General features: G+C 42.2%; 1 protein-coding gene across 2 annotated transcripts; it reads right to left on the reverse strand.

The window, feature by feature from the left end:
• Positions 1-4,321: 4,321 nt before the first annotated feature.
• Positions 4,322-25,815, reverse strand: NUCKS1 (nuclear casein kinase and cyclin dependent kinase substrate 1). 2 transcript variants are annotated; one of them, XM_069238563.1, is made up of 8 exons: positions 25,534-25,815; positions 20,861-20,904; positions 19,906-19,999; positions 19,700-19,761; positions 18,649-18,801; positions 18,339-18,482; positions 17,888-18,037; positions 4,322-7,207 (listed from the first exon to the last, which is right to left on the reverse strand). In XM_069238563.1, the coding sequence occupies exons 1-8, from the start codon at positions 25,548-25,550 to the stop codon at positions 6,933-6,935; spliced, it is 939 nt and encodes a 312-aa protein (XP_069094664.1). In that variant the 5' UTR covers positions 25,551-25,815; the 3' UTR covers positions 4,322-6,932. The 2 variants fall into 2 exon arrangements, with proteins under 2 accessions (XP_069094664.1, XP_069094663.1); XM_069238562.1 differs by having other exon boundaries at positions 18,339-18,485; positions 25,534-25,807.
• Positions 25,816-26,802: the final 987 nt, after the last annotated feature.

Below are 26,802 nucleotides of genomic sequence, written 5' to 3' on the forward strand. Positions count from 1 at the left end.
AGTACAAGAGGATGTCAACCAGGTAAATGCCTACAGATTGCTCAAGAATGTCATCAAAACATGATCCATAAGCCTCTGAAAATTGGTGGGTGAGTTGCACAGACCGAAGGACATGATTCTCTCTTCAGAAAAGCCCAGTGGTGTCCAAAATGCAATTTTCCACTCATCTGCAACTTTCATCCACAGAAGAGGCAACTCTGGCCTAATTTAGTGTATATATCATCATTTCACCTATGGACGGCAGGATGTTCTTAATTAGTGGAAGAGAATAAAAGTATGTTATGGTTACCTTGACCAGCCTTAAACAGTCTTAGATTGTTAAGACATTTTAGGAACAAAAACCCTTGAGGCTCCACCTAGAGAACATCAGGCTATGAAAGGGGGGGTGGAAACCGACTGAAGCATGTTGACTGTAGATGAACTCGCTGAAGAAATTTCTTTTTGAGCCAATTAGTTATCAGATGTGGAACAATGTTCATGGCAAAATTGTGACAGTAAAGATATGATCCGGGTTACCCAATTAGAATAAATATTATGTTGCATAAGCCAGGGAATTCCCAAAATTAAGGAATAACGGCAAAATTATATATCAAAGGAGACCAACTCCTGGTCACCAAAAGTCAACATCAATGGAGCAGACATTTCCTTAACTGAGCTAAAAGCCAAATGGAACCCATGCACAGTTTAGAACTGTTCACGGGGGTCCTTGCAACTCGTGCAATGTTTCTTTCCTTTGCCCACCTTTCATTCACATACAGTCCACAGGCTCCACTATCCAACACAGTGGACACTTCAGATGATCTTCCATTGGTATGAGTAGCTTGAACTGTAAGCAAAAAGAGAGAAGCAATATCATTTCTGAATGATCCAACAGAAGGAGTTTGATGTTCTCCCAACTTTCGCCTTTTACTAATATGTCTTGAAGTTTCCTAAAGGCCTTTTTGGAAACGTTGGGCAGGCCCAGATTAGATGCTTAGGAGATCTACAATACATGCAGAGCTCGTTCTTCTAATGAGGCTCCCTCTCTGCTGCTGAAAGCACTCCTCGAGAAGCACCAATCTGTATGGATTCCTCTCCCCCAACTACAGAATGCTCTTCAAGGTCTTGTTTAGGCCTCTGGGTGAAAATCCTAGTGCTTCTCATGGCTGGGGGATTCCAAAATTTGCACTTCTCGAATCTCCATTCCTGGAGACGATGTTCAATAGCAGCACTGTATCCATTATTTCAGAAAAGACTGAAAGACGGACAGAATGGATGAGCTCATCACTGAATTTCTCTTTAACCCTCTCCTAAACTGGGTTATTAGCATTCTCTCAAGCCAAGTGATCTCAGCTGCTGGTTGTCCGAACCTGGTAAAGTACGCTAGAATATCAGTTCCCCTGCTAGATGTTGCACAGGATTTCCACCGTGCAGAGTTCCAGGCCAGGAATCTCAAACTTCTTCTTGAAGCTTCTTAAGAAATCGACATAATTGGAAAGCGTGGTATATTTGGAGGTAACCAAGTGCTACCCATGCCAACGCTGGTCCAGACTCCAATTAGACAACCACCTTAGCCTTTTCTTCCACAAATTGTGCAGGACCAAAGGCAAATAAAAGTGTACCACTAAAGCATCCAAAACTGCTTTAATTTACTTTTGTCTCCAAGGAAACAAGGAATTGAAAAGGAAGTGACAGGAAGATCTGAAGCTCTGGCAGACAAGGGCTGTCTTATGGCCAAGTTATTTTCCCAGTAGCTGCAGAATTCCCTGAGACTGTTACTGTAGGGTCCCAGCCAAAGCTTGCAAGGGATCCAATGAGGGATCCTGCAGCAGATCGATCTCTAGCTCTAGCCAGATTTGCAGGCACCGCAGCCTGTCAAGAGCTGGGTGCTAAGTCTCCTTAAGTCTTCTTCTACCAGAGATACTGGTGACCCCTTCTAATAACCACAATGACGCTAGTAGAGAGCACACTCCCAGCAGCTAGTGGCCTGCAGGCGCCCCAAGGAGGAAAAAGCCAATGGCAAAAAAACCTCCAGGAAGACAGAAACAAGGAGCCTTCCAATATGTGTGGAAAATAAGGAGCTTGAATTCAGACCAGACTGAAGAACCAAATAATGTCCTAAATCCATAAGAAAAAAAAACCTGAGACAAAAATAGTCCAGGGGGCAAAGAATGTTGTGAAAAATACAATTCTGAATGGGCTACATCACAGATGAAGTGTCTACCATTCCACTCGCTCCTCTTATAGAAATGTAACACAAGGAGAAACAAAGTGCTGGCCATCTTGGACTGGGCAGGAAGAGTAGGACGACCCAAGGGAGGCTGGGTAGCAGGAGGTTGGATGGCCCAAAGAAGGCTGGGTGAGCGTGGGGTTACATTGACAATGATCCTGGGTGTTTAATGTTGATCCAACTCCCACTGTTTTGAGAAACTCAGCTCTGCTGAGGACATCTGCCCAAGAGTTCACTACCCCTGGGAGGGCTTCCACCCAGAGTGTGATCCACTTCTTCCTGTGTAGACTACATGAGTTGTACTTATTCCAAAAGCAGAAGACACTCCATGCTTCCTTGTATGTTGACAGAACACTGTATGTTCTTACTAGAACTCCATATTTTCCAGCTTTGGAAGGAAAGGGCCCCTTTCACCCAGGTCTGAGCTCCATGACATACATCTTAAGGTCCTTCTATATTCTCCAATGCTACCTTGATTCCAACTCCTGAAGATGGGAACCCAGTCCTTCACCTATGTATACAAGGGCATGACACATTGACCTATCTGAGATTGGAAGTGTAAACCTTTTTGTGAGGTTGGTCAGCTCCAACCCCCATGTTAGGACTGCTTTGAATTAGCTTGACACCTAGATCTGACTAAAGGACTCGGTTACTTGGAGCCACTGTGCCTCCAGTTCCTCTGGAAGTGGGCACACCTACAGTCTACATAAATGAATTTATGCCCAGCAACAATTTGAACAAACTGGTGTTGATTTTAGCTTTTTGGAGTAGTCGGCGAGGGACTGAAGACACACAATTCTTTTCTCTGACAGCAACGTTGGTACTTAAAAACTAGATTGACATCCAGGGTTGAAGATGAGGCTTTGCTACATAAGTGGAAATATCTAAGTTCTTTGATAGTTTCATACATTCCTTTGAAGTGGCTTTAGAAACATTCTTCCTTTTTGATCAGCTTGTTGCCAGAATACACAAAAACGCTGTGCCCTTATCGACAACGCGGGGCCCTGCACTTGGTGAATTTCTGTAGCACTGACTTGAGACCAAAAGGGGAAACTTCAACTGATAATGACACCCAGCTACTTCGCATCCCAAAATTTGTCATGTTTGGGGTAGATGTTTATATGAAAGTGGGCACCCAGAGAGGCCGGGAAAGCCATAATAAACTCCTCTTTGCTTTTTTAAATGTTAGCTGCTTCAGGCTTGTAGTGATCACAGTAGACAGGATGCACAAATCAGGAAACACACAGACCAACTGTCATCAAATTCACCTGCCAACTCCTACTCCAATACAAATCCCTGGTAGAAAAGAAGGTCAATACCACCAAATTAAGATTAAAACGGTCAACAGAAAACCCAATCTGCAAGCAAGGAGTCACAACAAATAAATAAAATGTGAATAAAGCAAAACAATAATTTAGTTAACAAAACGCCATGTTCTGTGATTTTTCCCTAGCTCGAAAAAAGAATGGAGATAAATTCTAAAGGATGCCTGCTGGATTTCCAGAAGTCAGTACAGTAAATTATTAAATGACAGCAATGTTTTCAGATGAGACTATCCCTGTGAGTATATTTCCCTTCAGTATTTTTTCATTAACAATGTCAACTGACTTTGAGAAGCAATTCTGCAACAGGCATTGGAGACCAATTTTTTATGGGATTTTGGTATCTTCCTCCTACTGTTATTTAGACAACAATGATAACCTTTACACGGGTATTTGTCTTTTGATTTGAAGAGTAGTCTGTTTTAATAGTTCAGAAATTCAATATTAACTAGTATTACTGAAGACCCATTGATAAAAAAATGTCCAAAGACTGTTCCACTATAGTAACAAATTCACACAATAGGAAGACTTGAACTCTACACAGACTTTTTTTTTACTTTTAAGTTTCCCATTTGCATGTCTTGCTTGAGTTTCTAGCTCACCATTTAGCCCCACCTGGAAATTTGACTATTGCAGCTATGTGCCATCAAACAAGTTGGGCAGGACAGCTGTCAGCAACAGCCAAGCACTCAAAATGTCTCACAAAGGCAAAAGAGCAAGGCCTTTTCTATTGATCACTCTCCTAGCCAATGCTTCCCTATACCAAAGATAGGAGTCATGACAAAAACAATTCTCTTTTCTTTTTAATACAAAATACAAGCAAAGGATACACATACATAAAACAGAAGCTCTGGGGCTGATACATGGCCTTAAAAACGCTTCAATAAAAGCAAAGCAATTTTATTTTCTTTGCAGGTACAGACCGCAGAATGTGAAAAGTAAAACTATCACAAAGACAAGCACACAAATTTCAAAGTAAATGCAAGGGCTGCATCCTAAAATATTACAAACTTGGCCAACATAACTCTGATTTACTTTATCCCCATCTAGGATATTTTTGCATGTATATATAGTCTTTTTTTTTTTTTAAATAAAAACATGACATTGCACCTGATCTCCTAGTACCATGCGTCCAGATTTCAGCACTGCCAAGGTATCCCCAGTTATCCTGCCCGACCCCAGACTTCAAACACTTCCACTGCCACCCGCACAAATAATGTTTAAAATATTAAACCAAAAAAAGCAGACCAGTCAATGGACAGTCCCTCACAGAAAGCGGGGCAAGGAATCCCAAAGCTAGTAATTGTTCCAGCTTGATCACAGGCCCAGCCTCAAGCCTATCTCACACCTAAATGTGTAACATTAGAGGGATCACTCATGAAACCAAGAGGTTTCTAGGAATACATATTGCATCTCTTCAATAACTATGCCTCTGTTCAGAAGATAAAGCAATAATTGTAGCTAGTGCAGACAGATAACAGTTAGAGAGTGTATAGTTACTCACAACCACTTCTCCAAGTCAACAACTAAACCTCTCCCCAGGAAGCACAGAATTGCATGTGTTACAGATTAACATCACCACAGAAAAGGCAAGTCACTTTTTTTCAGACAGCTAATCAGAGTTGGAGCATCTAGAGAACACATCCAGAATGCCACCCAAAGCCAGAGACTAGTTATAAACTGGAAAATTGCCTGTCTGATTCAGTCTCTCACTAAGCAGTTTTGAAGAGCAATGTACATAACCGTATTCAAAAACCTAAAATGGTTTACAAGTACTCAAACCACCACTAACAGAGAGGCCGTCATCTTTTTTTGGGGGGGGAAGGGGGTGGGGGGGGGGCGGTAAGAGGGCTGGCTCGATAGTAATACCCCAAAATGATTTCTTACACTAAATAGAAAAATCCAACATCTTCCAAATCACATATTCATAACGCTTGCCTATTCACTCCGAATGGGCCATTTTTTGCCTTGTAACTGCAAACACAAACACAACAATGTCACACACCCTCGGGTATTGTAAGAGACGTATGATTTGCAAAGTTAAACTAACATGGTCTGCTTCAATAGGTTTAAATCAGGTTACAGAGTAGCTTCTAACAAACAATTAAGGCTTTGAATAATCTGTAGCTAGTAAACTTGATCAATGACAGATTAAAGAAATCCTTAATAATCATTCCATGATTAAGTTTGTGCTTCATGCTAAATCTCCCCTCCCTAATGTACACACTGGTTACAAAAATAAATTCCGTTTGAGCACACTCCATAAATTGTAGCCTGGAAATCAAGGCCCATTTCAAACATAAGCAAGTCCAAAGAACTACAAGTACATTTCCATCACTTCTCCCCGTCCCCAAATTAAAAAGTAGATAAATACAACAAAAAATAAGATATGATCAGTTATAGTTCTGAGCTGAGATCAGAGAATCCAAACTCGTAACCCACCCTCCTCCCCCCACCAACAAGAAAAACAAAACAGAAAGTGGCCACACAGATGGCACTGACTAACCGAGGAGTTTCCTGACCAACTATTATCAAAGCTATGCAACCTTTTTCACAAATTCAGTTTTTACCATGTGCCTAAATAACAATTCAGTTTTATGTACACAGGCGCTGCATGGAAACAGGTTATTCATACAAGAAAAACTAATGTATATTAACCTGAAAATGTAACACCACTCCACAGACTTCAAAAGAAAATTTCGTGCTAAGTGTTACAGTAGCAGTTTTTTTATATACTGAAAAAGGATGGAAACATTGGTAGTCCCGTTACAAGCGCATGTTTCCTTTGGAACTGAAGTAGAAAACAAGGAACAGGCTCAAAAGGAGGGGTGTGGGGATGGTTATTCGGTTTTACAATTGAGACTGGACTAAATCGTTACCTTTATTGAGGTCACCCCAAAAAGTCAAAAACAGCAAGCAGAAACCTCAAAAGGCAACATCTCATGAGTCAGCACACATTTGTCCAAAGGAAGCAAACGGAATCTTTATCAAGAACGTCTAAAGAATTCTCTTGAAATTTACAAGTCAAACCGCAATTCATTATAAACCGCCTCTCAACTTGCACTTTATGTATGATGGAAAATAATAGCCTTCCAATAGTCTGCCCAAGTATCTTTAGCACAAAAAATATATAACAACAAATAAGCAATCTAAACCAGACATTTAAAAGGCTTTAATTGGCCATCGAGAGAAGCAATGACAGCCATCAGTAAATGACCAATGGCATCATTCCACTACTTGAATAGTCCTTTTATTAAAATAAAAAAAAATATACAAGAAAAGATAAGCATTTAAAGCCCAAATGTCAAGTCAAAGCCAAATCATCATTTCCCCTCCGATATTTTTTTTTCTTTTTTTCTTTTTAATATATAAAACCCCTATCTGTTGCTCAATGTGGCTTCTTAATCTTCAGCCGATGGGGGCTCTTCTTCTGAGCCTTCCTCTTCATCTCCGGATTTCTCTGCTGGAGGGTCGACAGACTTCTTTTTTTCTAAGGGGCTTACAGCTTTCTTCTTTTCTGGTTGTGGGCTTTCTGGTTCTTCATCTTCTTCTTCTTCCTCTTCATCCTCTGGTTCATCCTCCTCTTCATCTTTCGGAGGAGGAGACTTCTCTTTTGTAGCCTTGGGAGCAGGCGCTGGGCGTGCTTTCACTTTGCTTTTCACTGGACTGGGTGTCACTAGGAATAAAGAGTAAAAATAAAAAAATAGACCTCAATGTAAAAAAATACTAGTAGTTTACCCTACTGTCAATTACTGCCATTCTCCTACATCCAAGGCAAGTTGGTGAAGGCACATATCCAGGTCACATCAAACCCAATCAAACTTATCCCAAGCTAAGAAAAAGAAGGTAAAATGCCCACAATAAAAGTAGATTACAGACGATAAACGAAGGTTAATAAACCTAAATACAATTTTTACATCCTAGTAGGGTAGTCTGTAGCATGCTCTAATTGCCAGGAAAGAAGGGCGTAGAAGTATAAAGCATAGCAAATATGCATGTGAAGCAAAGTAAGTGGTGTAGCTGTTTGATTTTGGAGCCAAGCCTTACTCTTTAAATCACCTGGTTCCTTCTCTACTGAGCAGAGGGAATTAGTAGAAATATAAAAGAGATCTTTGTGCAGATCTAGGGGTCTATCTAAGCAGATTGGATCTTTAATTGGGGGGGTCTTTGGATTCTCAAACATTCAAATCCAAAACCCTATGTAATGACTGACGTTTACTGTTTCTGTTTTTCCCTACACTGTCAGTTTCTTTCCTTGAGATGCTCCAAAAGTTCTACTACGAACATGGGACTCGCAGCAAACAAAACTCATGTGTACTTTGAATGGCTTTCATGGGGGCAGCAGTAGCAGTCAACTATAATGTCTTATTTTAAAAAAATATATATTTTAGAAAAACATGCCATACATTCTTGTGTCAATGTGCTCATAACAGCACTGCCCAGCGCTTTACAAGTGCACTCATTACGAATTCTAAACACATACCCAAATCAGCCCAAACATGCAATGTTTTGGCTCTTAAAAGAACACCACTGTGCTGGTTACTGGCTACTTATAACACATGCCAACAGAGAATATAAGAAGCAATTCAGTTTCTGGATTTCCCCTCCCCTTCCTGACAAATTACGTCTGATCCTCAACTACACCAACATCGAATCAAGCTGCATTCTGTGAGGGACACACTTGGAAAGTTATACCCAAGACCAGAAATCGACCTCCATGCCATACTAATCGCAGATTGTTAATTAGCACCTATTTACAATTAGATTTGATGGTATTCAACTGCAGTATGGGTAAAGGGTAGTGGTTGCTTGAGCGAGGGAGGAGGGCAATAAGGTCACAGTGTTAAAGTTGGGGAAACCAATCCTAAGAGGTGATATAGCGCTAAATAGACTGTTTCAATACTGGACCAGTGCGAACATCTAACAAAAATAAATAAATGGCCAAATCGGGCTGTTGATTTGTGCCCGGGCAGAATAGTAATCTGGTTAGCACACATAGGAGGTAGATATTGCAGAAGAGCTGGATGCTACATTCCTGTCTTAACTGGTGACAAAAGAGAAGGGGCACACATTCCTTGCTTCCGTGGCCACATTCATTATAGTTTTCTCCTTTTTTTTTTTTTTGCTTAAAAAGGTCATACTAGCTCTACGCTTGGCACTGTAGTTAATTGGTCACAATTTAAAGTTATGACCTAATAATACACAGTTGTAAAATGCGGGTACACAAGGACAGGAGCAGGTCGAGTGCTGTAAAAACACAATCCTTACCTTTAACTGCATTAAACCAGCAGTCTCAATAGATCCACATGCTTGATTTATTCCTCTCTATGCTAGGACCCCCTCAATATGAAGCATTAAAAACCGCTGTGACAGAAATCACTAATTTAACATTATATCCACTGCCCTAACAGGTTTCATGGCTGGTTGCTAAGGCAAGATGGTAATTTGGTAAACACAAATGAACGGTATATATCATGGTAGGGGTAGTTACCTCAACTCTGGTGACACACGAGAAGGGGCACACAGCCCTGCTCCAAATGGCCACGTTTATTATAAAAAATATCCTTCCCCCCTTTTGCCTAAAATGCCATACTTGCACTACGCTCAGCACTACAGTTAGTTCGTAAACATTTACAGTTATGATTTATTAATACACAGCTGTAAAATGTGTATTGGAAGGACGGCAGCAAGAGGAGCGGAGCAAAACAAAAACCTACCTCTCACTGCGACTCCACAGCAGTACTCTCCCTCGTACATTATGTTTGAATAATTCCTTCTCTTACTTAAACACTTAATAAGGAACATTAAAATCGCTGGGAAGGCTGCAGAAGTTCAGCAGGTATATTAACTTAAGATAGGAACGTAATGAACAACGGCCTTTGAATAACTAATGGGGTTTGACAATTGGAAAGAGAAGTGATTCAGTATCCGAAAGTGGGGAAACTAGGTTGGGGCAACATTAGACTAGTTTTGGAACCGTTGACTTTACCATTTTATAGTATCCTTTTTAGGTGTACTGAAAAGGTTATGTTTTCTCTGAAATAAAATAAGCGATAAAAAAAATGCCAGTCAAAGAATTTATATTCGGCAGAAAGCCATAAAAAGGAAGAAACAAATACGAAAATACATACATACTACTGAAAGAATAAAACATGATCAAATACAATTTATAAACAAAAACATAATTCAGCCTTACGACCATGGGCACACTTTCTATAAAGTTCAGCAGTAACCATTTGAAATGAACTTCATATAAAACGAATATTCACAGAATAAAACTTTGATGTCATACGCCGATATAGTCAAGATATTTTCTGATACTGAGGGCTGGACATGAAAAAAAAGAAACTTAAAAAACAGATGTATAACAGAGTTCAGACTCTAATAGTTGAAGACGCTGAATGCAAACAGTAAAATAACTATACCCAAAGTTGCACAGCAGGGGATGTAAAAAATGTGCCCTCGGCCTGGTATAAAAACCAAACATAATAAAAAAAAAACACAACAACATAAAATATGCCAATGATTCTTTGGAAGTACAATCACAGGGACATGGTGGTAGAGAGGAAAACCAGGTACCCTGATGTGGATGGGATACTAGAAATTGCAGGGCGCTTAATCTGAAGCATGTCAGATAAATCTACGTTGAGAATTTGTAATCCATAAGAGCTGGGTTCCACACCTTCCACCCGTTTTAAATCTAAATACCAGGAAACTGTACTAAGATATAGGGATTTCAACATATTTTTCGTACTGCCAGTAATATCATTTGATAAAAAGAAAAACTCTGAAAACCCGGGGACATACAGACATTGGTTAGATGCCATGTGATCTTGCCTTAAACAGTCTTTAATGACCATTTGTGTAAAGGGTGTATAAGGTGAAAGCCAGACCTTGTGAGAGTGGGGCAACCTGAACTTTATCCTGAAAAAAGGAGAGGCCAACTTCCAGATGAGTAATAAGGCTAGCAGTGCTCCTAGGGGTTGCAAGTAGCCCATATGTGTTTTCAAACATTTGGAGACAACCAGGAGTGATGTAGCTCTAAACACCAGCCCCTTATGTCTGCAGAGACAGACATTGCTCTTATATAGGGTAGTAGTTTCTTTAAATCAGCTTATGTCTGAGTCTCTTGGAAAACAAAAAATAGCAGCTATTGCACCTTCAAATTTACAAGCTCTCCGTCTCAAAAGTGTGTCCCAACTCTGGTCGCTAGACAGCAAAACCCCCAGGTAATGACAGTTATGTACTAAAGATATGGGAACCCTCGCTATGTTATGAGAGGGTATTTTTGAGGCCACCTATGTGGATTTCTGATGGTTGCTTTACAACTTCAGCTTCCCCCTAAAATCATAAAAAATATCAAGTAATTACTGGAGACTATTAGCAGTGCGGGCAATTAGGACCACGTTGTACGCGTAAAGCAATACAGGGAAAATGCAATTCCCAAATCTAGGCAGATCGTATTCCTCTTATCATCAGCTCCTTCTCAAGGGCATGAGTATAAATGAGAAATAAAAAGGGAGCTAAAATACAACCCTGTCTTACGCCCTTTCCGAAATAAAAATAGGGGATGCATTCACCATTTGTGCCATAGCGAACCTGAGCCTTAGTTCACCAGTCCAGTCGGTTTAACAGGTCTTTCAAAGCGGGACAATCCCTGCTTTTCCAAATCAATTACCATAACTTACCCGTATCCACCAGATCAAAAGTGCTCAAAAGATCCATGAAGGCCATATGCAGTGCCCCACCCTTAGCCTAGACATATTTCCTCAAAATCAAAAGGAGGTTCAGTGATTGTTCAACTGTGCAGACTCCCGGACAGAAGCCATATTTGACCCCTCCTCCCCCCAAAATCTTGCTGTTGGCAGCCCAATTCTCCAAAAATTGGATAATGACCCTCCCCAGGATCTTAATAGAAGAATCCAGGAAGGAAATAGATCTGTAACAAAAGGGCTGACTTCTGTTGACTTTTTTAAATAACGGAAACCAAAATAGTCTCTCCAGGAGTTGGTAATCTCTCCTCTTACTGCATTACGAAAATGTCTGTAAACAGAGCAGCCCAGAAAGAGGGGTTCTGTTTATAAACATCAATATGGACCCCATCTGGGCCAGGCGCCTTAAAGGCAGATGATTTTGTTAGAAATTGGGTCTCTAGTTGGAAGAGGTATCTACCCTGTCGAAGTAGGGACCACAATCCTAGTCAGGGTAAGTCACAACACAATCCAAATTATCCTGTAGCTTGGCACAGAGAAGGCAGGCTTACTTTAGAAGGCAATGTGTTAAGTCTTTGTGCACCAACTCATACAGTAACACAGTGAAAGCACCACAGGTACTCCACACCAGTTTAGGAAAATAGATCATATTTATTGGAATAAAATAAGACCAAAATAACAAGAATCCAATGTACAGAAGTAAAGTTATGAATTTTGCAAGCTTAAATCCTATTATAGCGCTTAGAAACATAAATGCTCCAACTGGGGTTATTACGACATCAATACATTTGTGCGCAACAGGCGGACGCCACTCACGGGGGAGTGCGGGCCGGTCACAGAGTCACAAGGACTCTAGGAAACTTCAAAGAGGTTTGAGTGCACAAATTCCCCTTTCAACCCAGCCCTGTCTGCCAGAATCCCTGTGGAGGGTTACCAGTCCTTTGTGTCGGGTCAGGCCACAGGCATTTTACATGTAAGTGAACCCCTCCACCCTTCCTCCCCAGGGAGACCCAATCAGTATGCAGATGTGACCGAATGTCCTGTGTTTATGGCTGTCTGGGTGGAATGCACTAGGGGGCTGTCAACCAGCACAGGCCAGACGTGGATTGGAGACAGGCTGTAAGGCACAGATGGCAGTAAGCACAAAGAAATGGCCACTTTCTAAAAGTGGAATTTCTAAAATAGTAATGTTAAATCAAACTGTTCCAGTAAGCAAGATTTTCTATTACCATTCCGGCCATACTAAACATGACTGGCCTACTCCTTTCAGATCATAATCCATCATTTAAAAGTATATAAAGGCAGTTCTAATGCTGGCCTGTGAGAGGAGCAAGTCTCAGTTGTGAGGAACGAATGTGAGTTTTTCACTGCCAGGACATGTAAAACACATAACTACATGCCCTGTCTTTTACTTACATAGCACCCTGCCTTATGGGTTGCCTGTGGCCTTGCTTAGGGGTGACATATGTGGAAAAAGGGGAGTTCAAGGCTTGGCAAGTAGTTTTAAATGCCAAGCCAAGGTGGAGGTGAAATTGCGCACACACACGGGCCTTGTAATGGTAGGCCAGAGACATGGTTAAAGGGCCACTTATGTGGGTGGCACAATCATGCTGCAGGCCCACTAGTAGAATTTAATTTACAGGCACTGGGCACATGTAGTGCACTTTACTAGGGACCTACAAGTAAATTAAATATGCAAATTAGATATGAGCCAATGTTACCATGTTTACGGAGAGTACATACACTTTAGCATTGGTTAAGAGTGGTAAAGCGTTCAGAGTCCAAAAGCCAACAAAAATGAGGTCAGAAAAAGAGGAGGAGGAGGGCAAAATGTTTGGGGTGACACTTCAGAGAGGGCGATTTTCCAACAATCTTTAAATAACTCTGGTTACCTTACTAACATCAATAGTATTATTTAGGGCAGGGGTTTTGTCTGGGGACAGTGGTGAAACCTCTACTAAGATCTGCGGACACGTATCATCACTGAAGATTTCTGAAAAGTGATCAACCCATTTGTCTGCGGGGACATGACATTATAATCTAGGCTGATTGTCTTCAGAGAACACATGTTCATAACTTCCCAGAAGGCCCTAGTACCCCAAGGGTAGAAGCCGCTTGTAGGTAATCTCAAGTCCGTTTCCTAACCTCGTTTTTCCTAGCCTCACCCGTGGCTTTATACGATGCCCTAAGCAATATGACTTGTGCCTTATTATGTGGAGACATTTTTAGGGCCTCTTTTAACTATTTTAAAACAGTGGAGCAAAAAGCGTGTGGGTCTACAGACTTCGGTTGGAAGACCAACGGGCTGGAGGCATGTTTACAAATGCCATGAAAGCTCTCAACGACCCCTACATCACTGACTTCATCAGACAGACAAGTCAAAATGTCCTCGTATTTCTCGGAGATTAGCTTTTCCAAAAATGTACTATGTGCTGCTTTGTCCCATCTAAGACAGATACCCTTACTTTAGAAAACTGTAGGTCAAAGGAACAACAGTGTTTTTGCACCTTAAGAGAGGAGCATAATAGAACTAAAACCTTGGATTATGATCATGTAAGGTGGAGGAGCAATAAGAGTCCTGAATGAACACAACATTATGGGGCGAAAACAAAATAAAGTCAACTATTGAGCTCTTTCCTTTACCAGTATAGGCTGACAAGATAAAATCGCTATGTTTGAAAAAGTTGGAACTAAAAAAATAAGTTCAACTTTATTACGCTCTGATTTAGGGCGTCCACATACAGAGTGTTTAAGAAATCGGTCAAATTTTCATCTAACAAATCAGAGACTTCACGCACCTGAAAGGGGACAGGTAGCGATGTTAATATCACCCATCCTAAGAATGCCTGCCCCGCCCCCCACCTCACCTACCCCCAAGTGGGATGCCTCGAAAGATAGACAGATATAGATTTTTCCAACTACCTTATCAAATCAATAGGATGGTTAATAAAGATAGAAAAATAAAAATTAATAAAACATCCAAAATCCTCGGGATTACCAAACGCTAAATTTGAAAACATTAAGTACATGTAATAATTTCATCTTTTAGTAGACCATTCCTCAAGATCAGAACTCCAAAACACCCCCCCCCCCCCCCGCCTTAGATCCACCTGAAGCAGATGGTATAGCAGGCGAACAATAAGACTGGTACCCACCAGTATAAAAGTTCTCCAGGGCCAAAGTCTTTTGGCAACAAACAACGTCAGAGCCCTTAATCAGGCTCATCCAGCCAATTTGATGAGCGGCAAAGAGGTTCACATGCGTAAAGGAGGGAACAGGTCCCCCACCAGATGGCCTCCGGGCCAATGATTCAAATGAGGGCGGTAGATAGAACAAACCTAATGGTAATGCATGGCTCGAACCAGGGCCTTTCACATGGTGATCCAGACTGTAACAATTGGCTGATCAGGTGAGGATTTTGAAAGTTTAATCACCACACAATCACCTCTGGAGGTGTTTGTAGAATTCCTTATGGAGCCTAGCCTCCTGACCATAATGATTTCCTCCGCCAAGTTAGTTGGCCAACCTGCGTTTCAATGGCACCAATGGAAAACTAAAACTTTTTTTTTTCTTTTAACCTTGCCAATCCTCGTGTCCTCCCACGGGCACAGACAGGGTACACAGCACACCTTTGAATATGATATTATATGACATATAATCCGGCGGGGTGGGTATCCAAGTAGGCAAAAAAACGTTTGCATACCTCCAGTAGTGCTGCTATAATATGTATGCTGGTGATGGAGTTGTTATTGGAGGGAGGGAGGGGGGGGGGGGGGGGGTGAGGGGGGAGAACAGGGAGGGTCTGCTGGTTTTATACAGGGCTTTTTTTTGCACCGACTGCTCCTAACTGCCATGTTATTACATCTTTTCCTCTTAGCCGGTACAGGCTTTGAAGCCTGTGAAGAAGTGGTATTTGGGTTAATAATAGGGGTGTTCATGGAAGATTCATTCACAGCACTGGGATTATGAACAACCACAACACCCTCTATTAGAATCACAGGGCGCGAGTTTAAAGCAGTTTCTGAATTGCAACCAAGATGTTTCGAGGAGATACCCAGCGCAGCTTTGTCTGAAGAAGGTCCTGGATGGTAGTTGGTTACCATTTACTTGAATTGGGTCTATGCTGCTTTCCACCATCTCCAATTTTGCAGAGATTGCACCCAACGCCGATAAAAGATATGAGGTGACTGGGACAACATGACTGAGACCCTTGTCTCCGGATTTCCGGCGGGCAGAGGGGGGGGGGTCCCTTTTTTACCATAGTAAGATGTTTAGATGAAACGAAAGAAAATGAAAAGAAAAAATGCCAACCTCAATCTGGCACATACCCTGTAGTGGGGTTATTTTAGCGTTTTGCGTGGGCACTTTTAATTTAGTTCTAAGCCTGTGCCCTCTTACCCAGATTCATTTCATTTATTGCTTTTATTATTTTAGCAAAAGCTTTGTTTTCGTGGTGATGTTTTATTATGTTTATCAGCTGCCCTTCCATGCAAAATGTATTGGTTTTTTGCACAACATTTCACCTTATGCTCAGTCAAAGACTGTGTGAAATTGTGCATGATTGTTTACGGCGTATTGCTGGTACAATATCTACCCTTAACAGGAAAGACGGTTTATCACGTCAGGGCAGTTCTTAGAACAACAGCACGTTTTATCATAAAACAAGAGACTGCCACTTACTAGTTAGAGAGGAACATTCCAGCCAGTCACGCAATTTATGCTGCACCATGTTTTCGCCGCTCAGCTACACTTGGCCTCGTCACTCCGACCACCTAGGAAGACCGCCAGCAGACCAACAGGCAACCCCCTGCTTATTTTCCAGGCTTAAGGATGGGTCTTCTTTGCAGGGACTACATATGGGCATATTAGAGCTAACACTGCTATTGCTCTCATGTAGTTTTTAGATGTGCAAGTAAGGATTTTAGATTCACTAGTGTGACAAAATGTTCGGACTTTTTAATCGGATTCTCATTTTTTGTCCCAATAATAGGGTTGTATTTTGTTTTATCGTCCTAAGAATCGCAATCTACGCTTCTAAGTAGAATGCAGTTGCTCCAATAGATATATATTGAACCAAATTCTGCTTCTGTTTGTCTTTGCATGTAAGAGACTTGTGCAACTGAGAGAAAGGGGGCATGATCTGTTCCACTGCAACTTCCCTGAGAAATCAGTGTCAGGCGGCTCACCTTTACTTCTATGTTTTGGTGAGGTGCTACTAGCTAGCTGAAAGGGTTAGGCCAAAAGTTAGCAGAAGGTGTGGGAAAGCACTGAGGGCCTCATTAAGACACCCCCCCTCCCACCACCAGCCCCCAGGGTCGTGGTCGGATGGCCATCAATGTGGCGGTCCAACTGCCACATCACAACCGTGACGTTAGCTCCACGGTCGGACCGCCAGCACTGCTAGTTTTCCTCCAAAGGAGAGACTGGCAGTCCTAATTCACCAGGGCTGCGCTGTAAGCAGTGCTGCCCTGGGGATTACGACCCCCTTCTCCGCCAGTAGTTACATGGTGCTAGCACCGCCATGTAACTGCTGGCAGAGACGAGGTGCAGGGGGCCCCTGCACTACCCATGCACTTGGCATGGACAGTGCAGGGGCCCCCCTGGCCAGCCCCACCTCAAAGTTCACTGCCTGCTTTGCAGACAGTGAACATCGCAACGGGTGCTATTGCACCCTATGCACCACAGCATAGCCGCCAGCTCTATTATGAGCCGGCGTCAATGTTATAGGTCATTTCCTGCTGGGTCAGCGGGAAGGTGACCACACTGGTGGCAACCTGACTGGACTTTAGCGGAGGGGATTTTCTGTCCGCCTAAGCCATAATGACCCCCTCAGTTTCCACACACAGTGGTGCTGCCGCCCGAATCCAGCAGTCTTGCCCCCATGATGAGAGTCCTATGACATCCAGGGCAAGAAAAAGCAAGTAACAAAGAACCAAGGGCTGGCCCAGCCCAGACATGCCAGCTTTTGACCTGGTTTTCACCCAGATGCGTCCAGCACTGCAGAACGGAAAACGCATTTAATAGAGCTATGCCAGGCACAGATGAGGGCAACTGTCAGGACCGTCTCCTGGGGAACTGAGCACTCTGGATGGTGTATCCCCTTCTACAAAGTCCAGAAACCTACACTGCGGGACAGGAAGACGTGCTTTATAGCACTATGCAGGGCACAGGTGAGGACAATTGTCACAACAGCTTCCCGGGGCCCAGAGCATTCCAGGTGGTGTAGTCCCTCTAAGTCCAGTAAATTAAAACAAACTGTAAACTGAATTCTACAAAAAGGTTATAAATCAATTTCAGGAGATTTAGAAGAAAACTCACCCCATGAATGATTAGTATTAGGTAAGTGGCACCGCGATTCTAACCCGTGTATCTCTCCTGCCGATTGTGCCTTTTATAATTAATGGTGGAATTAATAAACTTATTTGCAAGTTAACTATTTATCACCAACATAAATCTAGAAAAATTAGTTGGCATACTTAATGTCATAAAATCATCAAATTTAAACAATCTGACAAACGGAACAAATATTTTCAAGAGGTGCTGTTAAAGTGCTTCCTGCAAAAGAACCTTAATGGGCCGAAACAAACCGCCATCCAACTTTTCCACCCGAATGGGAAAACTCGGGCTCGCCAAGGCACTCTTACCAGTGGCTTTTAGCCGAGGTTTCGGCAACTTCTTCTCCTTCCGCTCTTGTTTAGGCCGCCTCACCACTTTCTTACTCCTCTTCTTGGATCCCCCATAATCACTGTCATCATCATCCTCAATCATGAAGTCATCATCACTGCCAGACTCCTCTGTAAGCAAAGAAAGATGCAAGAGAAGAAAACCATGGTCAGAAGGCACACAAATGCTAGTTAAAGAAAAAAGAACCTATGTTTTCAGGGAAAGTACTTTAAGTCTTTCACTGGATATGATGCAAGCTCAAAATTTGCTAATGCTCCTGATCGGGGAAGTGTTCTTATGATGAAAACAAAAGTTTGACAAAATAAGCAATACAGAGAAGCTTACAAGAGCACCAATGGCTTAGATCACTTGGACAAAAGTTGCCTCGTACTCCAACATTGTTCATAAAGGTATTTAGCATTTTTAACTCACTGTCCAGGAGCTGGGCTTCATCTTCATCTTCCTTCTCTTCACTTCCTGCATCATCAATTAGCATCTCCCGCTGCTTGGAAACTGCTTTGGAAGCAGCCTGACGCTGCTGGCGCACTATTTTCCGATCCGTATCCTCATCGCTGTCTTCTGGAGTAAAAATAAATAAAAGAAGAGCCCATAAGGTCTAATAAAAATTAGGACCCCCCCCCCCCAAAATAGAAAAAAACGAAATCAAGGATAGTGGATGTTTAATTAATATTGTGCCCTCCACATACACTGTATACATAACCTCTTGAGACTACGTGCTCACCTGTGTCAGCCTTTTTCTTAGTCTTGGAGACAGGTTTCTTTACTTTTTCAGGTTTAACTTTCTTTTCTTTTGTTTTAACCTTCTTGGGGCTTTCATAGTCGCTGTCACCTTTCCCATCACCTGCCAAGTCTTCCTCATCACTGCCAAAATCACCTGTTAAAGAGAAGATGGTTTTGAGCAGCGAGTTTTATGGTGCAGGTGACATTTTCTTATGAAAAAAACAAATCCCCACTTTCATTGTAAATCACCATGCTACTGGTTAAGGGTTTCCAAGTTTAGAAAAAACACCTGGTTGATTACATTTGTTGGCTGAAATTGGTCACCACCTCAAAATTTAAATGAGTGAAAATTTGAAACATTTACAATAGAATACTGCTACATGTAACTACAATTTTTTTGGGGGAAGAAAAACACAAGGATGAATCTACAAAAGCTCTGCTTTGTTTATTTTAATTTCCAGGGCAGGTCATAAATAGATGTTCACTGAGGCCAACCGCCAAGACTATCAACGTATACTAACGTATCTAGATTAGCCCAACACAATCAGCCCTACCATCACAGCTCTTCACACTAGGTACTCTTCTTAACAGCTGGAGAAGCGTTACTGGCAGACCTAGAAACAAGGAATTCTAAAACACAAGTATTGCTGTGAAAGCCTATGTACTGATCAAGAAAGACGAAGGGACAAGAGATTTGCTAAATAAGAGGGTGCTATGCACTCGTGGGTTCGAATCCCATCCTCATTGCCAATATGTGGAGTGTAGAAGTGAGCTTCTCAACGTCTGACGAATGGGTGAAAGGTTTACTGAAGTAAATAAGTGCACAGCGCAAAACCCCACAACCGCTTCTCTTGCATCTTCTGTGCTCTGAGGAAACGCGGAAAGCTATTCCACAGAGCATCCAAGAAAGAGCGCGCAGAACATGCAAGTCATAATATAAGGCCACATTCTTAGTCTTGTGAATAACAAGGAACAATAAAAATAAGAGAAATCACATATATGCATAGAACAGAGGGTCTGACTTTTCTTTGAGTAAATAAATTAAGAAGTACCTGCTGAGTTATCGTCTTCCTCCTTGGACTTCAAATCTTTTTCCTCGGTCTCTGACCCTTCACTGGGAATCAGAAGAACATTTCCTGTTATCCGTGTATAACCAACTCAAAAGTGGTACTGTGCATATTACCAGCATGCTTTCCTTACCGCCACAACGGTATGCCTATAAGCAAATAAAAGACTATATAAAGAAGTGAACACCTACCTTTCCTCCTTTGAGTTCTTAACGGGCCGCTTCTTAATTTTAGAATCCCGGGTAGATGCTCTGACCTTCTTGGCAGGTGGTGCAGTATCCTCATCTTACAAAACAAAAGTCATCTTAAACCATGGACATTCACAATATGATATGGCAGGTCTAATTAATCTGTTGTCAAGATTAAAGATAACAACATTGAGAAAAGTGTTTCTGTAAACTATGGGCACTTCGCATTTCTACGAGTGACAACAAAACCTCGATTCATTTTCTTAAGCGCAAGCTTGGACACAAGCTGATGGGAAGAAATGTGCACAATAGTGTATGCAACTTGCGTTTGTGATTTCAGAGTATATGCAGGGAAGCTTACATAGTAGGGGCAGAGAGGGCGAGTTACAATCCAGGAGCGATGGAAGGTAAATGAATAAAAGTGTTTGTTTTAATGCTTGAGGCGGAAAAGACATTCCATTAAGAGCCTTTACAAGCATTGTCTGTGAAAACAGACTGTCAAACTATCCAAATTAGAAATCCAATATGCACACAGGGGAAAACGCCAAGTGGCGCACACTGCAAATGGCAATGAATTCGTCTGCATAATTAGAGAAAAACGTATGCTGTGGGCCATCTAAAAACAGGTTTATATATGACTATGCTTGACCGAGTTGGATTTCAATTGTAATATATTGCATGGGACATTATTCCTGACGGTCACAGATACTGAACCCGTTTCTGTCTTGTTGCAAAAACACACTGTAATATTACATGGTAAATTCAGGTCAAATATCAAGCTAGGACCATAGCGTCTGGCTACAACATGCACCTGTATTGATCCATTACATACATATGGCATGACAAATTCAGATATTGGAGGGGTATAGCAAAACATGCGTCTAGGGAACTTTTCTGGGCTCTTAAATAAGAAAACAATAAATGTACCTCAACTATTGAGACTCGCATTAACACTTACCATCAGAATCCTGGTACATCGAGTAATCAACCACCTTCCTGTTCCTGTTGAGTGGAAAAAGGTTTCTAAGTTTTACATGCACACAATACTACTATTACTGTGTCTACAAAATTTATAGCGTGGATTTAGTTTTGGTATAGGGTGACAAATAAAGAAAAAGCCATTATTTGGACGTGCTGAGCAAGTCAAGAAATTGATGCAAAAGCAGCAGAAGATGTGCGTTTATATTTCCTGACCAATAAGTTAACAGCTTGGCTTTCAGTTTTAGCAAGCTTCCTCTCCATCTCACCATGTTTACTTGCAGTGCTGGACATATAGGTTTAATGGCTAAAGAGATTTCTGTGAAGGGACATATTACCGGTTACAACTGGAAGTTCTGGGGAGAGATGTCTTCAAATTAACCAAAGCAATAACCACCCCATAAAATGCAAAATACCAGAGTAACAGATTTAGAGGTCCCCAACGGGCAGTCTTACATTGGTTGGATTACGACAGGATTGTTAAGAACAGATTTCTCAACAAAAATAAGGTCTAGGTTTTCTATGTAGAAAGTGGGACCCAATAGATAATGCCCTAAAAAGCCTAGTGAGATACCACCCTAGAAGAACAAGGTGAATAACCTAAGGGCCAGAAGCTAAACAGCAAAGTTGGAGGCGTCAGTCAGATGCGGCCTTAATTATGGTGTGCACTCACAACTGAGACAATACAAGATTAAAGTGGTGATACGGGTTCAATTATGTGGGGTTACATGAATTTTAATATCCTCCAAATCTAGGTAGATGAATCACCCTTCCATAATTATGGTTTCTAAAAACACATATATACACCAAACTAATCTATTTCACACATTAGCGTTGGTATCAGTAGTAGTGTGGAAAGATCATGTCTCAAGATTTAGATGAGCTTTATAAAATGTAATAAAAAACAGATATGTCACTAAATTAGTCACGTATTTCCGGGACAAAAAGCAGTCATAAAAAAAAAAAAAACAGCCATTCTTGTATATCTTGCAGACACTCCAGGCTCGTTGCCTTGATCTATAATTTGCTTACTGGAGGGAAATCTCTGTTGCAGTGAATGATATAAGGTTGCATGAAATAGTGGGTAACAAAACTAAAAGAATTAGATGACCTATCAATGTTAAACATTTCCTCAAACATTTCACAGATAAAATCAGTCATGATAAATAATTTCAACTGCAAGACTGCATAGTCAAACCAGAATACAATATTTGGGACTCTTTAGTACCTACCACAATTAAGGATTAATCAAACCTCTTCAGCCCACATAGTATTTATTCAGTCATTTATAATAGCGTTTTTTTTGTATTGCTGGGAGAAACATGGAGGGTGGTGTGTGGGAGGAAAGTGCTATGGCTCAACCAGCGATGTCCCTATCATAGTGCTTGCACTATTATCTGAAGACTGGGTTTTGGAGAGGCGATTCTAGTGAAAGCTCCCAGAGCCCCATCGCTTTCCTTATGGCAGAGCTGCAAAATTACGGTGAAGTCCCAGGAGGCACAGTATGCAGAAGAATCCAAGGCTGAGCGTCTATAAGAAATTAGGCGACACTGGGTGACCTGAGGAACCACTGTAAGCATACGACTATCCCCTCAGAGTATGTGGGTCATCTTTCCTATTCCCTAATTTATGTACTTAACCGCAGAGCCATAGATAGAAAACTGTGGCAAGAGTAAGGCCAGAGATGTTCCCCATGTACATCATCAACGACAGGGGGAAGCTCTGGAATACTGACAATGCTGCTAGAATTTGAGACCTGTCCCAAGCCCAAAGCTGCTCGAACGTTTGCCCAAACAAGCCCAGTGCATACCAGTGTCAGCCCAAATACGCCCAAAGTTACAACTCTCAAACATCAAGGCCTATCATGCAACATTACCCCTCCTTGACGTTCCAGATGACAGGTTAGGTCTATCACATTGGCCACTAAATGAGATGTGTGATGTACAAAGCCTCCAATTTACAAGATTGTTATTGAGGTGTGGGGATATTACCCAAAAAAAAAAAAAAGTGCACACTCCATTTTTTACTGCAGAATTTGTTTTATGGATACGTGATCTACAGTGGCTCAAGTGGGAGCTAATAAAGAGCACTTAACACGGTGGGCTGCATAAAATGACAGATGTGATGTTAACAGGCCATGATATAAATAGGGACAGTCTGGAACCATGGCATCCAAATAGCTTCTACATAAAATGAAGGTGAACCCAGTGATAAAACGAAAAAAGCGGAGAGTTGTGCGGAAGAGAGACGAGAGGTCATGGCCCACCAAAGGTTCTTTGAGAATGGGGTTGTTAGTTTTTCAAATGTGCAATTTTGACCTTTAATTGCGGCCCCCGATGAACAGAGCAGGAATTCAGGAAGCTGTGAAACAGGTATACTTTATTTACACATTAAGTAAGTGGACCAGACAACTTATCTTTATGAACACCTTTAAGTTTAAAGACATCTGTCATTAAACATGTTAAAACGTGATAAACTCTGCAAACTTCAAAAAAAGGGTATTTTATTAACATGCATGAGCATTTTACCTTACTAGATCAGATTATATCACTGCACTGAGAGGCATTTTGTTTTATTTTTTTAGAAGTGATAGTTTTCAAACATGATTCATGCTGTCCTCATTCGTAAAATAATGCAATTAGTGAACCGGGAGGCAAGTAATTTTGTCAGGTGCACCTTGTGTTTAGCCTTGGTTGTTGTAGAACTGGAAAAACATTATAAATTATTAAATAAAATACAAGAGAAGGTTTTGTACAGCACACATCCTGAACTCTGGCATTTCTCAGACAGGGGTCTTCAAACTGGAGGGCGGTCCCCCGAGGGGGCTACAAGTGATCCCTGTTTGGGGGGGAGGGCACCAGGCTCTGGCCAAGAGAAGCAATAATAGGGCTTTGTTTAAGCTGAAGAAAAAAATGAGCAGTAAACTTCACTGTAATCGGCCATCGCTAGCATGTGTTGTCACTTATATCCAAGCTGAGAGTTGGTGTCAAAATTGGGAAGGGACTCCAAATACTCTTCAAAAACTTCACTTCTTATAATAACACAGTGGATACTATTTGGGCACGTTAGTAAAGCCTGCCTGACCAGACCAGTCTGTTTGGCATCATGTATTTTATTGCATTTTTAAAACAGTAACAGGACTTAACTACAATGAATAAATATGTGTAGATGTATTGAAACATTGCCAATTTAATAGAATAATTGTGAAAAATTAGGGGGAGGGGGATGGCATTGAAAAGTTCGAAGACCACTGTTCTAAGGTCTCTCTTATGTGATAAAGAAAAAAACAGGAGGCAAAATGAAATTAACCAATAGCCTAGGATCAGACAGTTTGGTAAAATGGAGAAGCTAGGGCTGAAGCCAGGTTTTCTGGTTTCACATTTTGCAATGCATCCACTAAATAAGCATGGCTTTGCGTCTCTTTGTTGTCCACACCATGCATCTGCTTCACGCACACCTTACATCACCCTGACACTTTCCCTGCATGCAACGGTTCGGCCCTCGGGCATGCCACAGACAGTAATTTGTGTCTCCTGGGGACATGTTTCTGAGTATCCATGGTGTATGTCAAAAGCGAACTAGCTCAGTAGACCACCATGAGAACCACACCTTGTTCTCGCCCACAGACCAGTAGTTAGTCGAACTATTCTTAGCGCCGAGGTGCATTCGGTGAGCGTCGCGCTTTAAAATACAACAAACAAATAAAAACTCAAACTACTCCAAGCGCCCAATGGTCGTGTTAAATACGAATCGTTTTCCACCCAACTGGCATATACCAGTCGCATTCTCCTAGACAGGTAGTCGAGAATAACACACCACTGCCAAAGATCAAGTTCATGTAAGGCTGTCTGCACTAATGAGTTTTCTAATAACAATTGCAAGTGGGACCAGTAGTGTCCGGCTTCCGGCTAAAGTATTGGCTCCGCCCCTAGGAATTGATATGGCCGCGCCCACCCTAGCTAACCGGGCTATTGGCCATTAGGTAAATGAGGTCTGCAGGTCCAGTGCGCGCGTAGTCCTGAACAAAAGGACTATAAATTGAGCGGGACCATCCTAGAGAGTGCTAGCTCCAATAGATACACTATCAAACGGGTGCGAAAAGCCCGCATGATTCAACGTTGTAATGCTGCCATAAAGTTGGAGGATAAGGTGACTGCGCTCATGAAACATGCGAGCGTGTAAACGTTTGAAGCCAGGTGCACGTGTCTAATTATAATGGAATATTATCGCAGGATCCGGGCACAGGTTTTAAAGCTAAAGACTAACCTTTTGCATCGCTCGAACCTTGCGCAGTACTATGCCTGGCAACCAGACGTTTTCAAGTCTCCAAACGCATTTAGGTAGGTACTCTGCTACAAATGTACTCCCCAGGCTCCCGCAGAAAAGTCTAGGCTTCGCTTTCGAGCAAGTCAACATGGCACCCTCAGATAGGCCTCAAAGTTGTCCCCCCCTCCCTCGCACCCCTAACCACACTGACATACGTGAATAGGTTCCAGTGCCTCGAATGTTCGGGCCTCTCATCTTCCAGACAGTACCAAACTAACAAGGCCTCAGCCACACACACGCCCTGACCCATCATCATATCACGAACATACAGGCCCTCCGGTAGCGAAGCACTCAAGAGAAAATACTCCACTCTCGCGAAAGACTCACCTGACGGGCCTTGCCATGGCGCACGCTGGTTTCACGGTGGCTGGGGAGCTGCAAGTCCCTGCACGATCGGCTGGACGCTAATCAAGACTCTGAGATTACCAGTAAAACGGTGGGTCCTGGGGGAAGTACCGGGGGCGATGGCGTTTTCTATCCCTGGTTCTTACAAGCCCCCGGAGGTAAAATGGAAGGAAATAAAACAAACAGAAAACTGCAGCTTCTCAATCTAACCCTGCTGCTACTGCAAATACTCCCGCCCCTCAGGGTGCTCACCCTCCGCTATCATTGGACCGCATAGTCAGATGCGCCTCGCCCCATTGGCGGCTTCGAATCTCCGACCGGGCGGCCAGCTGTCTATCAGGGGGAAAAGGAGGGGGCGCGTTGTTCCCGCCTTCCATGGAACAGGGCAGAGAAGCGCGCGCATAGACAAGTTAAGTTGAGAAAGCGTTACCGAAACACCAACATGGAGGGTCACGGGTGGTCTTTGAAATTTTAGCTGCATATTCGACACGTCAGCTTGAGCTGATTGCCAACTAAAGTCCGAGGCGATAGCATCCCTGATCCATAATTTCACTCGTCATAGAGGATAAAGGTGACAAAAAGCTATATTATAGCTTTCAAGTTCGCTACTTCAGTAAGTCCTTTTGTGTCGGCACATTCGTCAAAGAGGACTCGGAGTACATTTTACACGAAAGAAGCTCCCTTTACACTCGACAGTTTTAATTACCCTGCATCATTTCTCAGAGATGGCCCTAGATATGGAATACATACAAAAGTTGGGAGTAATGCGTGCAGTTTGTCTAATTACTGGCAGTAGCTTGGGTAGCATTCCAACCCACCGTCCATTTGGCCACTGTGCCTTGGTTGGACTCAGCCGTACGGAAATCAGGAATTACCGCACTTCAATAGGATAAGGCCAACCCGGGACAGTAAATTCGCAGGGGTCCATGATTTTGTCGACCCTTTTCTGTCCGTGAATTTTGTAAACGTTATGGGTTCTTCAACCGTCCCTCTCCATCAGAGGTGGATTGTGGAACTCTGCCCTACATACTGACTGCTTCTATTCTGTTAAGTCGACGTTCTTGCTTTTACACATATACATATGTCATGGTTAGGTCATACTTTCGATGAGAAGGGTGTATTTGTTTTGTTAATTACTTTGGTGCAGTTTGACAAAACTTTGCAAAAAGGTTATTCACCTCAGCCCCTTCTTGGAAAGTTTCGTGTGATTCCCCTAGAGGGAGCAGAGAAAAGAGGGTGAGTGGGTCCCAA

Source organism: Pleurodeles waltl, chromosome 6, assembly GCF_031143425.1.
Source record: "Pleurodeles waltl isolate 20211129_DDA chromosome 6, aPleWal1.hap1.20221129, whole genome shotgun sequence".
Lineage (NCBI taxonomy): Eukaryota > Metazoa > Chordata > Amphibia > Caudata > Salamandridae > Pleurodeles > Pleurodeles waltl.